This window comes from Stigmatopora nigra, chromosome 1, assembly GCF_051989575.1.
Source record: "Stigmatopora nigra isolate UIUO_SnigA chromosome 1, RoL_Snig_1.1, whole genome shotgun sequence".
Lineage (NCBI taxonomy): Eukaryota > Metazoa > Chordata > Actinopteri > Syngnathiformes > Syngnathidae > Stigmatopora > Stigmatopora nigra.
This window is the reverse complement of record NC_135508.1, coordinates 11545001-11558785: the sequence shown is the minus strand read 5'-3', so window position 1 is coordinate 11558785 and position 13785 is coordinate 11545001. Positions and strand designations below refer to the sequence as shown.

Genomic DNA, 13785 nt, shown 5'->3' with positions numbered 1-13785 from the left:
TTAGAGAGATTTCTCCAACTTAACGTTAAAAGCAACAATAAATGCCTGTATTCCATTGTGAATGTACTAGAAGGTGATTTATGAAGGGTAAAATGACAACTTGATCAGCTGAAACTCTACATCAAACCAGAATAGGAAAGAAATCACCCTACAGAGCTTCAACAAGTAGCCATCAGTCAAAAACACTTATTTTGAGGGACTTATTGTCTATTAGTCAGTAGTATGCTTGAAGTCAACTAATAGGTAACCACATTTTGTCCAGAAGTATTTTGCGTACATTGAGATCTCTATCATAATCTATCCTCAAGTATATAATAAATACATGTCAATCTGAAAAGCCACCCAAAAAACAAGCTGACAAGCAGCCATTAATTTTCACTTTAGCTCTTAGTGAATTCACTAAATAACCCCCTGTTCCATTGGAAAGACAATATACTCTAGCATCCGTTTGGTACCACACAATGGCAAGCACTGATTGATCAATGGCTTCTTTATTGTTAAAACAAATATATAGACGTCTTTTAAACCCTATGTAGCGTAAATAAATACATGGCGTGGTTGAAGAAGGGGAATCTTTTAGAACCCAAAACCCATGAAAAACCATTGGTCCAGCAAATTTGAGATTTTGTTTTGGTCCTTTTTCTAAAAACAGTTTAAAAAGCATTGGTTTCATACTTCTTTTATGACTTCTCTATGACACCAAGCGCCCATCTCTAACTTTAAGGTCCTTCATTCCCTCCCTCCCTCGATTTGAAACCCTTCCGAGCCGGCACGTAAATATTGAACTGTTCCATTCTTTTGATTGGTTGAATCTTTTTAGTTTTCCATTTCTTCTCTGAGGTTGAATGGTATTTGGCAAAGAAAACTGCGTTACTCCCTTTTGCAACTAGTGTGATTAGCAAGCATCATTGAATGAATGCCGTTAGTGGCCCACGACACAATATCCCAAATGGGTGCTGAAGCTAAGCCATTTGGCGGGATAAAGCTGTCAGCCCTCAGCTTCAGTAGCGTCTCTTGGGTTATTTTTGACAAAGAATGTCGAAGTGTTATATGCAAAATTTGCCCTCTAAATGGCCATTTTCAAATATGTAAGAAAAAAATGCATTATTTCAACTTTTTAGGGAACATTTATGCCATTGGTCGACTGGTGTGAAGTCGGGGAACAGGGTCTACTCTATGAACTTAATGTGATAGTGTGTGAGTCTGTGTCTTTGCTGCCATGCTTTAATGTCATATGGATCAAGATTTTAATGTCCAATTAGATTTCAACTTCTATGTCTTGGCTTGTCAATGCAATTTACTCACATTTGGATTCCCAAGTCATGTAGAACACATATACATCAAAATAATATCTATTTTTCTTTTCCTTTCTTCCATTTAACCGTCCTGCATTTGTTGAGCTTGTTTCAACCTTCAAGACAATTTATTTGTCTTCTAATTAGCAATGATGAGAAAAAGAGGATGGATTTTGTCAATGAACAATGATGACGTTCGTTTACTTCGGACATTTTCTAAGGTACAGTAATAGATTGTGAACGGTTGTATTTCTTTAGTAGAGAAGTTTGGACTTTTTGGTGGTGATATTTTTGAAAAGTAATGCTTCAATGAGGATTTCTGCTTTAGGAAGGATTGTATTCAGCCTCACATATATGAAATGCCTTAGACAATGACACACATTGTTGTATTGACTCTTTGTAACATCATTTGCGACATGGATTTCATGACTTGAGTCCTCACTGTAGGCCCTCTAATAGTGAACCAGAGTTGGATGAAAGTTTCATGTTTGCATGACTATTTTTGGAAATTGACGATGACCGCAGGAGTGGTGCGTTGCAAAAGTGATTGATTGTTTGGGGGCAACAAAATGTTTCTTCTACATTCTTTTTGGGAATCAACAGACTGCATGATCATGATAAAATCAAAATCCATTTACAAAGTACACACATTTGGCTCCAAGCAAGAAGTCTCACATGTCGTTGCCGTATTTGCTGTTGACTAACGGAAGCGTCTAAACACAGACCCATTGCCGCATTTCAGCTGAGCAATCTTTGTTTAGAATTTCTTTTTGTTTTTCCCAGACAGCAAATGCTTTATTTGTAGTAGTCCTCTGTCCTTTTCCCTCCAAAGTTTGGAGCGTCGACTGTTCGTGTGCAATGTTTCAAACACAAAAAATGAGATTAACTTGTTGTTATCTCGCCATTAGCTAAGAGCAACAGTCATTGTGAGCGTCAGTGGGACAACAACACTTGAGTTGTAAATGTAAGTTGTTCTTTGACAGAAAAACTGCTCATGGCTTTAACTCCAAAAGAAGTTGAGCAGTCGAGTAGTTTTCTTCTCCGCCAGGGAGGCTCCATTTTCCACATTTTCATCGCTTCTATACTCAAAAGTGACCATGGGATAAACACCATTCTCCATCAGCAGTTAAGTCGGGCAGCGGGACGTTGTTGGGTGAGGGGGCGAGGGATTGGGGGGGTCGTACGAGGTTTGGCGTTGGTTGCACCTGGTTACCTAGAGGAGGGGCTACTGCACTCGGAGGCGGGGCAACAGAACTGATGGGCGATGTCATCATCTTCCTCCTCTCTGAGAGACGGACGGACGTAAAGACAGACGGAGACAGAAGAGAAAGATAGAAAGAGATATAGGGGAAAAAACAAAAGGTAGCAGAAGAGAAATAAGAAAGGATGGAGAGAAAATAACAGAGTGTAAAATAAAAAAATGAAAGATGGAAAAGGAAAAAGGAAAACAGATCGAAATAAGAAATGAAAGTAAAAAAGGAAAGAATGAAAAAAAAAATGAAATGAGGGAACAAAGGACGACAACAGAGAGAAAGAAAGAGAGAGACATCGAAAGAGAAAAAGGGAAATTGCAAGAATGGGACCATAAGAGAAAATGGGAGAGGGAGAGAAAAAGAAATAGAGTAAGAGAAAGAAGGAAAAAAGGAAATGTCAGTGAGGACATACAAAGACCAGGATGTCCAGTGTGGGTGATGAAGGGTGCAGGGTGGGTTCATAGGGGGACTCTTGGGGGGAAAAAAATGAAGTCCTAAGGACAAAGTTTTTGTCTTTCCCTTGGAAAAATTGTTAAAAGACCAGAATGTTCCATTGGTGGCGGATTTGATTTCTCTTCTCATTTTTGTTGTATCAAGGAAAGAAAATAGTTTTAAGAATGGAATAAAATATGCTCCCTATCTTAAAAATAGTAACATATTACACATGGGATGTTGTCAATTAGTGATGGACCAACTTATGTGCACATTGACCATATTTTTAAATGAAAATATCGGCCATGTCTTTCATTAATGTACTCTATAACAATATTTACAATAAATGCAACTATGTCATGAGATCATAAAAGTAACTCAATTTAAATGTCTACATATGAGACAAAAATGGTTTGATAGATGCAAGAAAAGTAAGAGTGTTCTTTTAGGCCTCATTTTTGGATTGGACATGCTGTAAATCGATCATCCCTGTTCTACTCTGAAGGCCCTGGATATCCCCCTTGTTGGTCCATATTGGGAAGAGTGGACGCCACCAAGGGATGAGGTGGCTATTGTCGAAGGAAGGGAAGGAGGAATGGTAGTGGGGGAGGTAGGGGAGGGGTGACAGTGGCCCTTACCTTGCCTGCTCGTGATGCTTGTTGGCAGGGGGCAAGGCGCAGGGAGGCTTGGGCAGGCGGAGGCGCGCGGGGCAGCAGTACTGATGGTAGGAGGCGTGGCTGTTAGGAGGGAGGCTGGACGAGTAGAGAGAGGAGGAGGAGGCGGAGGAGGAAGGAGTGGTGATGCTGGACGGACGACAAGAGGAAGTGGGGGCGCTAGAGAGACAGGAAGTGAGAAGGAGAGAGTGGACGAGAAGAAAAGAGAAAAGAAAAGGAGAAAAGAGAATAGAAAAGAAGGAAAAATAAAGTCAAGAGGAGAACACAGAAAGATAGACGACAACAAAGACAACACAAAGGCACACAAACAAACACCATTAGCACAGTCAGAGCTTAGCACAGCTATAATGCAATAATTAGTCATATTAAAAGCATGAAGCACAGCTACGTCAGCATTGGCTTTGCACACAATCACTAGCAAAAGCGGAGCCGTTGGAGCGCATTCTCCACCGTTAGCTGTGTGTGACTATGTTCACATTACACACAGAGAGCGATTAGTAGCACGGCACGGTGAGCTGCGTGCATGAGAAAACAAACAGGCAGCTCGTGATTAGCACACAGTAAATCTGTTAGTAATAGTACTTGTTAGCAGTGGTACATTTGCAGTGTTCAGGGAGAAGGAGGATGATGTGCATAAATTGGTGGCCTTTTAGAAATGGGAGATAATATGACTGACTCTTGTCCATCTGTCAGTTTTAAAAACTTTCACCGGACTTCTATTTAACTCTTGTAGCACCCGGAGACCACAAATTGGGCTTTTAATTGCTTTTTACATTTGAATTATCACTATATATTTCAATGGAAATCTTATCGGGGGATGATGTCGTATCTTATCAGTGTCTAGTTCCAAGGGGAGTTTTTGCTTTTGGACATTGTAATACTGGGCAAACGTTTGCTTCCTTGTTCGATTGGTTGTGAGGTGCGGAGTATCCATTGGTTGCTAGGATTGATTGTGTGGTAGCATCCCAACAGCTCCAGATTGGTATCATCTTACCAGACCTGGTAGAATTTACTGGTCTTGCTTAGGGACATTCGCTAGAGGGTGATATTGCTTCAGACGGGTTTCAAACACCGGGCCACCTGTGTACGAATCAGTCAGTGCCAGTGGGCACTGCACTATCTAGCTGATATATATTGCATGTCCAAATTCTCTCTCGCTCTCGTGCACACGCACACTGGGATCTCGGGGCTCGCCTTAGAGAGGTAATTCATCACATTGCTATTCATAGCGGCTAGCCTACTTTCTTTGGGAGTGTCACACAACTCAAACTTACAATGGTGTAAAAAACATAAAGTGCATAAAAGCAAAGAGCTACACACGCAAAAAATAAAAGCTTTCTAAAAACATCTTTGTGCAGAGAGGGACTTAACCCCAATTGTGCATCAGTTTTAGCCGCAAGGTACTATTTCCGATTTGCTTGCACTACAAAAAAAATATGAGAAAGAAGTTCTTGGAATGATGTCACGAAAATCATACCGTATGGCAGATTAAATCTAGGAACCACATGTTTTCCTTGAGGATCGCCTTTGGATTCCTAAACAGTATGTGGCTGGACTTACTGATCTGTCAGAAAGGGTTGCTATACCATGGGAAATGATCCATTTTTTTATAAATATATATAAATTTCTTGCATACTCAAACAGAGTGCACATAGGCAAACAATCTATCACACTCACAGTCACACCTACAGAGAATTGAACCACAAAATATCCGCTCATAAACCACATGAGGTTCGGGAAGCTCAGTTGAAGTACAGCAAACGTATGGAATCTATTCTGGATAAACGTGCCAGCTTCAGCTCCACCACGAGGGCGTGGGTTTTATCGACTAACATGCGTGGTCAACTAGCGGCGCTTTGGGAATTTTCCCTTAGAAGGCGCAATAATGTGAGCTTGCCAAGAAGAAGCGCTAGCTGGCGGCCATGTTCACGTTCCCGCTGATCTGCACGAGCCTCCTGAACTGTTTCCATGACAACTACCCACATCAGCACCAGCCGCCTTTGTGTCTAATTTGAATGTTGCCTAATAGAAGACACACTGTGTGTGTGTGTGTGTGTGTGTGTGTGTGTGTGTGTGAGGAGGTGGAGTACAGAAAGATGTGTACTTGTGTTGTATTTAGAAGTAAGCTGCAAGTGAGAAAGAGAAAGCAGAAAAGCCTTCCACCAGGACGTTTTTTAAATTTTGTAAATAGACTTTTAAGTGTTTTTACACAAATAACTATCTCTGGAGTACATACAGAATACATTTCACATTTGGCAATGTCTTCTTGGCCAAATACTGCCATGCAGCAAGTTTCTAGTTGGTGAAAATGAAAGCAACTATACAAACCTAGTATATTGCAGACATTTTTGTAAATGTTACACAACCTTAGTGAGGAGAAGTTGTACCGAAGACTGAATTAATATTTAAAATCTGTCAAATTCACCTGTATTAAAATAATTTTGCATGGGTAAGACATTTTGGGAGAACACCAGATTACTATCATAACATCCAATGGGAGAAGACAGCTATGAAACTAGTAATCTAAGGCTCAGAATTTCTAGCATGTCCCCACTCTTTCTGCTTATTCTCCTTCTCATACGAACTTAGCCAACTTTGTTGGCACCCATACCATTCTCCGATGTACCGCCATGGAAATATTACACCAAGAATTCTTTAGTTTGATGCTGGCATCATAAATACGAACACTGTAAACGAACCATAAATATCAGAAGATGCACTTGGCTAGAAGAACTGCCAACCTGTAGCCAACTGTAGCATAGTTTGTACAGAATTGCGGACAATCCAATGCGTGCGTCACGTGATGCAATGCAACAGTTGTCGCGTTGGTGTAGGCTACACAGTTTCTGGAGTATAAATAGACCTTATTAGGCTACAATTCCCAGTGTCAGCTCTCCTACTGAGGTAGGCATTCTATTTGTTTTCTTTTTTTTGTTTTGTTTTGGGAATGGAGCAGAGGAAACCCATTAGATTAGATGCCATGGAGGCTCTGACCAATTCAACAGGAACCCAGATTTACATCCACATGACCAGATGGCAAATTCGATCTTCGTTTTAGCACTGCGAAAACTAACACAGACATTTCCTTGACATGATGCGCCCGATTTAGCTCATGTTTATAGAGTGTACGAGCAAAAACAAACCTATAATCCACAGATGGACCTCTGGTTAAATTAACATTCTAAATTGATTGCCATTTAGAGTGGAGCTGCGATCCTGACATACTGCCTCGGTCTCGTAGGACAAACATCTTTTTATATAAGTGAAGTGTGAAGGCCTATACGTAGGATTCATAAGAAATAAATAAAAAAAAAGACAAGTCCTTAGCCTTTTCTGCAATTTACGAATGGATGGGTGAAAGCCTGTCACGATCTGACAGCTGCTAGATTCTGATCTTAGGAGAGACACATGAGTACACGCCTAACCAGGGTAGCTTGACCTGATCTAATAGGATGTGGAGTAATTAACATTACTATTTTAAGTAAAACAAATACCCACAAAACATGGCCTGGAACAAGATGGGTAAACATGACAGAAAATTAGCTTCTTCAGCCGCAGAGGACGATGACAAAGAAGACACCTGAATGAGTCACGGCCGCATTTCAGCCGCCTGGGAGAAGCCAGCCACGCTTGTCAGCATTCGCGAGTGTCGCGCACGCTTAGCGCGTGTGCACAAGTGGCCTCCCTCCAGCGGGGGCCTGCAGTTGCCTGGCAACAGAAGGCGCCATGACCAGTTCTTGGTGTCATACTCTGTAAGAAAGGAGGTGCTGGCAATTCGCACAGGACAACGTTCACTTCCGGATGGGGTGCTATGAAAGAGTGTTGCCAGGCAACTAAGCTACGACTGCAACCAACGACTGCGTTCTAATGTCCGACAGTCCTCACACTGGTCATACTGTTCGGTAATTTGCAACCACGTCGCAACACGTTTGTGTGCGGTCAGGGATCAACAAGTGTTGTGTGGAAAATTATCCATTTTCATTTATTAGTTATAAAAAGATCACTGTGGTCCCCGCCACATCTTGCCAGATGGCTTTTGACGGATTCACCCATTTCGGTTGTCTGTTTCTTCTGTAACATTCTTGCATGCAGCCCGAAATTGTCAGGCAGAACGGGCAGTGTCAGAGAAGTAGAAACTATGTTTACCCATTCTTTGCTTCATTTAATTGAGGATGAATGTCCCAGATTTTACATTTAGTAAGTATATTTCTGAGAAAATAGGAGATGCCTGCTACTCCAACATGTTGTTGACAGTATTGTATTTCTCTTCGGTTGTGTACCACTTAAGTTTTTTTTGGTTTTTCTTGGTTCAATTCAGGGTGGGAAACAGAATCAAGTCTTACACTTCACCCATTTTCCATAATCATTACAAAAAATGAATAAGTAAAGTGCATATATTTGAATGCATTTTACAATCGGCTTTTTTCAGTAGTGGCAAAGTACTGTTTGATTTCTATTGACAAACATATTTCTGACTATAGCTGTCCATTTATGTTAAATAAGTGATTATTAAAGTCAAAGTGGCTTGCTAGCCTGACATCTTCCATGTTGCTTTTTGGCGAAACAGTAAAAATACACCACCATGTGGCCCTGACTGTTGAGTTTTTTTTGTTTTTCTTTTTAATCGACTATATTATGATAATATTCATAGAGTTATATCAAGAAAACATGTTATCTTGAATGGGTTTTTGTAATTTGAGCTGTTGTATATTCACCTGGGGGGGTTTTTTTGGGCGTGATTGTGATGGAAACTGTCTTTCGGTATGCTTTCCTGTTCTTGAATGCCTGTTTGTCTTTTGTGTGTGCCCTGCTATTGGCTGGTGAACAGTACACCTTTCCCATGAATTCAGTTCTTTTCAATGTTATTCATATTGCATTATTATACATGGCAGCTCTTAAGGAGCAAAATAGTGCGCTTACATCTATAGATGGAAATTTAGAAACTGTTGAAAATATGCTTTCATTCTTTATTTATTTCTTTTTTATTAATCGAAAACTATCATGTTATCACACAAGAGACCTGGGAGCTGTTAAAAGCACATTTCATTATAACTGAAAGTTATGATGAAATGTGCTTTTAACATTTGCTTAAAAGCCAAAATGACTTAATTTGTGTTTGTTCTGGTGCGTCTCTTAAAAACTGAAGAGGTTACTTACGCTTTGTGATGGTGCATCGTGTGGGCGTGGTGGTTGTTGGCGGCGTTGCTCTTGTGCAGGCGCTCCAGGCGATCCTTCTCCTTTTCCACAAAGTTGGTGTTGGTTCCAGTGCTGGTAGACGCAGCCCGGCTTAGACGACTATGCCCTCGAGGCTGCTCCCGGGGTAGATTGGGAGGTGGTGGTGGGGGAGGAGCTGGCGTGGGGACCTGCGATGTGGGGGCCATTACAGGAGTGTGGACTGCCGAGGTGCTGTTGTAGTGATGGTGCTGGTGGTTGTGGCTGGTATTGAGAGGGATGGAGGTGGGTGGCTTGTTGTGGTGAAGGTTGTGGTTCTTGCTGGATACAGAGGAGAACTGAGTGGGAGGCGGTGGGGGTGGAGGAGGAGGAAGACGAGGTTCTGGAGGATGGGCTGCTGGAGGCTGGGCAACTGGCTGGCGGACCGAGCGTAGGTCCTTGTTCTCTTGACTGAGGCGGTCTAACTGGATCTCAAGCTCGTCAATGCGCCGCCTCTGCGTTTCCAGAAGCTTCTGCTGGCTTTCAATGATGTTGTTGAGCTCAAGAAGATACTCCACTGCACGATTGGGGCTTTCAGGGCTCCCCTGGCCTTGACCTTGATTAGCCTCCATGGCTAGCAGCTAACTTGGCGTCAAAATAAAGACGGGACTACAAAGCAAACAGAGAGAGAAGCTAAAAAAATGACTTCCTACCTGAAGTCCTGGGTGCATCTAAGCCACTACACCACTACCAACTCAACTAAGCCCTGCCCTCCCCCCCACCAGCAGAGAGTGGGGGGGAGAGGACCGGTTCTTCTTCAAGATCTGTTATCACGATCAAGATGGGTCTGGCATTCTCTGGTGCTGATCGGAAGACTTGGCAGACTCATGGAGCATTTACCGCTTAAGTCCGTATTCCCTAATAGCTTTGACATCCACGGAGCACAAATGCTCAACAGCCATATTGGGGAAAAGGGAAGATCAAGTCAAGTAGCGGTGGAGTTAATGCCAAGTCGATGTCCGATCAATCAATCACTTGTATCCACAATATGGATTCAGAGTAGCTTTCCTTAGACGTGTCATCAAAATCAAATGTCATTGTTGCACCATCCCATTCAAAGACCACCAAAAACAGGGGGGGGGGGGGGGGGGGGACAAACAAAACAGCCTTGAGCAGCTCTGGGAAGTCTTGCAGGATCCAGAGAACTCCTGGATAAGGAGTCTTTTCAATCATTCATCCCCTTACCAGCAGAAACACTGGCCATGTTCCTCTTCTGGAAATCTAGAATGAAGAAAATGTGGGCTTTTTCCCAGCACAAAGTTCACCAGGAGAGCACCTAATCCCACAGTTTCTGCAAGTAGATGTTCTTCCGGTGCCGTGTCTGGGATACTCCTTCCAGATCCATCTTGATAACAGGTATCCGTTCCATGAAAAACAAGTGGAGAACATGAAGAGATGAAGACTGGGGGGATCCTCATAAACATTACGTCCTTCAATCCTACTTGTCCAATCTTTCACACTAAAAGTGCTACTTTGTGGTGAGTCCCCACCAAGTTTATACCGTTTTATGACCACACTGCAAGCACATTCCAGTAGGCCTAAGCATGCAGTAAGAATCACAATTTTGACTATCACCCCACACAGTCAACTTCAGAAATTCCACCGCATACGACAAACCAGATGTTTCTTTGCTCACGATTTGTCCATTTGACAAATAGACTTCTTGTTTACACATACATGACCAGACGAGAAGTAGCCAGTGTGAAAACGGTCTGTGGTCATTTTGACCTTTCGGATTTGGAGAGCTTCTTCCAAGCGCAATTCCGTTGCTGGATTTTGTGAAACCGTAATTTTTTTCAATTGCCTGCTGTTCAATGTTCGGAGTGTATTTCGGAATGGAACTGGGACATCGGTCCTCATGATTTCGTTTATGCCTTCTGTTACAGTTTAGCACATCCATGATACTAGTGTGGCAAGCTGATTTATTTCCAACTTTTCTGGAGTGGTATTGAGGGGAGAGGACCATTCGTGAACCTGGACAATTTGGGCTATTGAGGTCCTCGTTTTGCAGGACGGAATTGACCGAGAAGTGTTACATGAAAAGACTTACCTCCCAGGCACAAGCCGTCATGTCCCTCAGACAACTCCAACCATACGTAAGAAAACTGAGCCACCAAGTTGTGATTTGATAGTTGACCGTGATAATCCCTAAGGCAAAAACCTTCTTCCTGTTTACACCCTTGTGACCAATCAGGGAGGTGAGTGATGTCGCGTGGTTTACAGCTATTCTTTCTTTCTTGGTGATCTTTATCTCTGCGGTGGCTAAAGCGCATTTTCCTCGACGCGCACGCGCGTGCGTGTAGGTGGTTACGCCGCTTTCAACGCAGCCTTATTTAAGCACTCGTGCAGCAACTGCAAAATGTCGCATGCTCTAGTACACACGGCACGGCGGAGAACGCGCATCCCTCACGTATGTCAGGTCTGGTCACGACGAGAAAAGGACGCGAGAACGTGACGGCTATGACTAAGAGAAATATTAGGATATTTATTGATGATGCTCACGTGCTATGGCTGTTGGTGCTGTATCCTTTCCTGATGGGCTTCAAGTCTGCTCCTCTTCCTCACTCATCATCACCCTGCTCCTCATCATCATTCCTCTGCGCCGCTGCTGCAGTGCTGACAAAAAAAGCATTCCTCCTCCAGCGTGCTGATAAAGAGGAGGGAGAGAAGGAGGAGGAGGTGCTGACTACAGACTGAATGCCAGCTGGGAAACACACGAGGACGCGCACTCGTGAAGCCAAAGAGTGAGCATCGCAACATGCACTGCGGAAGAGCGCTCTAACATGTGCTACATCCGGACTTTTTATCTAAATTCATGGGAATACCATACGATAGATATTCTTTGGAAAAACATTTCACATTTGCCAATAATAAAGAGTGCTCCCACATTTCTGGTGTACGTATTCGAAAAATTACATTCAATCTTATGTACACATTTAATCCGGTCATTAAAAAAATACATTAAATGAAGCGGGAAAAAAAAGGAAAGGTAGTTTTTATTTTATTTCTTCATGCATTTTGCGCGATTTTGATTCAACTGTGATTCACTAATCAATATATTGATCGGATGGATGTATTTTTACGTCCCTATTATATAAATGATTTTAGACAATTTGGGTTTTAGTGAACCAATTGAATACAGGAATAAAACATTGGTTCTTGTATGTGACAATCATAATGGAATGAATTGACAAAAATTGTGCCTAAAGAAACATCCTTCATTATACGTAGTTTTAAATGAAATGCGGGGCTGGTGGATGAGTGGATAGCATGTCGGCTTGACACTTCTGCTGAGATCAAGGGTTCAATCCCATGTTCAGACCTTCGTGCGTGGAGTTTGTATGGTCTCCTTGGGTTTGTGTGGGTTTTCTCAGGGGACTCTTGTTTGTACCCACATCCCCACAACATGCATGATAGGCTGGTTGAACACTAAGTTGCCCCAAAGTATGCTTTGGAACATGATGGGTTTGCCATCTCCTTGTGCCCTGCGATTTGCTGGCAACCGAATGTGCAACCTATCCTATCTTGCATCAAAGGTGTCAATTCAAATAAACCTCCTTTCCAAAGTAGTGCACCAGTCACGATTTGTTTGTGTGAGTGTTTTTGTTTGGTCCGAATGTGTTCTTGTTTTGTTGCCTGCTGGACATGATTCCACTGTCCAAATGTCTTTTGAACCATGGGCATGGCATGAAAATCAACAGGCTCACTAAACAATTTACTGAAATGTTGAAATTAAAACAAACAAATATCAATGGTTAAATATTTTATAAAAAAAGAGCATCACCACCACCACCACCAACAACAACAACAACAACAACCTATTGGATCATATGAAACTGCAAATGATATCAATAACAATGAGTAAAAAAAGAAAAATGCATATTCCCATGTTCCACACCATTAGAGAAAGCAAATAAACGAATATTAGAAAAGCAAACTGACCGAATCTAATTGATTAAGACGGTGGTACCAAATCTTTTGAGTGTTTAAGCGCACGCATACTGCAGTTCTCCGTGTGATGGCACATAGCCGTCAACCTTCTGAGCCCACTCACAAATAGCATTTCAGTAATAATGTTAATGACTGTTGGCATTGGAATTGCAGTAGCGATCCTTATGTTCTACAGATAAATAAATCCAACAGTAGGACACACGTATCACTGATGTGTTTCTCCGTGTACGTGTGTCGAGATGTGTGTGTGTGCGCCTGTGAATGAAACACTCACTGATGATGAAGACGATTCATCTCCGCAGCTTCGTAGCGGCACTTCTCTTTGGCGTGTCCACCTCTGTGTTGATAAAGAAAATGGAAAAGAAGATGACAGCCTCCATCCTCCTCCTCATCAGCTCACAGAGAGGTTGGCTGCGTCGGACAGCTCAAAGATCCTCTTTTGCTAGTAGAGGTTTTACCTTCCGCACAGAAAGATGGGTGATGCTGGCGCTCTGCAGAGTAGCTTGTAACGTAATAATGACGATGGCAATTTAGAATATATTGCTCGTATAAGGATGGGGCTAGTAATAATAACAATGAAAATATATTTGAAAACATTTTTATTCATTCCTCATTTTATAAACATAACTGTCAGTAGTACATCATAACTACTATCACTACCATGAAAATTATAAGAAAGCAAAAAGTCTTGATACCCTTTCTTATATACAGGGCCACTGATCAGATCATCAGAGTGAGTGCTCATTTTATTTAGCTGCTCACACAACCACACACACACACACACACACACACACAAATACACACTCACACACACACACCCATGCACACAGACTTATTTACAGTATTATTGATTTACAGCAAGGTAGCTTGCACTTCCTGAAAATATTTTGGGTCCCTAATGAATACATCCTTATGAAAGAATTGGGACATTCATTTTCCATATTGCTTGTCCTCACAAGGGTCGCGGGG

General features: G+C 42.1%; 1 protein-coding gene across 3 annotated transcripts in view; it reads right to left on the bottom strand.

Moving 5' to 3' along the window:
* The window catches only part of LOC144204741 (IQ motif and SEC7 domain-containing protein 1-like), a 40668-nt gene extending 27354 nt beyond the window's left edge, over window positions 1-13314 (bottom strand). The window contains exons 1-3 of one of the 3 annotated variants that reach the window (XM_077728876.1): window positions 13091-13314; window positions 11368-11512; window positions 8812-10210 (exon numbers count right to left, since the gene is read on the bottom strand). In XM_077728876.1, coding sequence (XP_077585002.1) covers window positions 8812-9437 — 626 coding nt within the window. In that variant the 5' untranslated portion in view covers window positions 9438-10210; window positions 11368-11512; window positions 13091-13314. Of the gene's footprint in view, window positions 1-8811; window positions 10211-10915; window positions 11348-11367; window positions 11513-13090 lie in introns of those variants that run through there. The other 2 variants (XM_077728878.1, XM_077728879.1) reach the window with 2 other exon arrangements.
* Window positions 13315-13785: the final 471 nt, after the last annotated feature.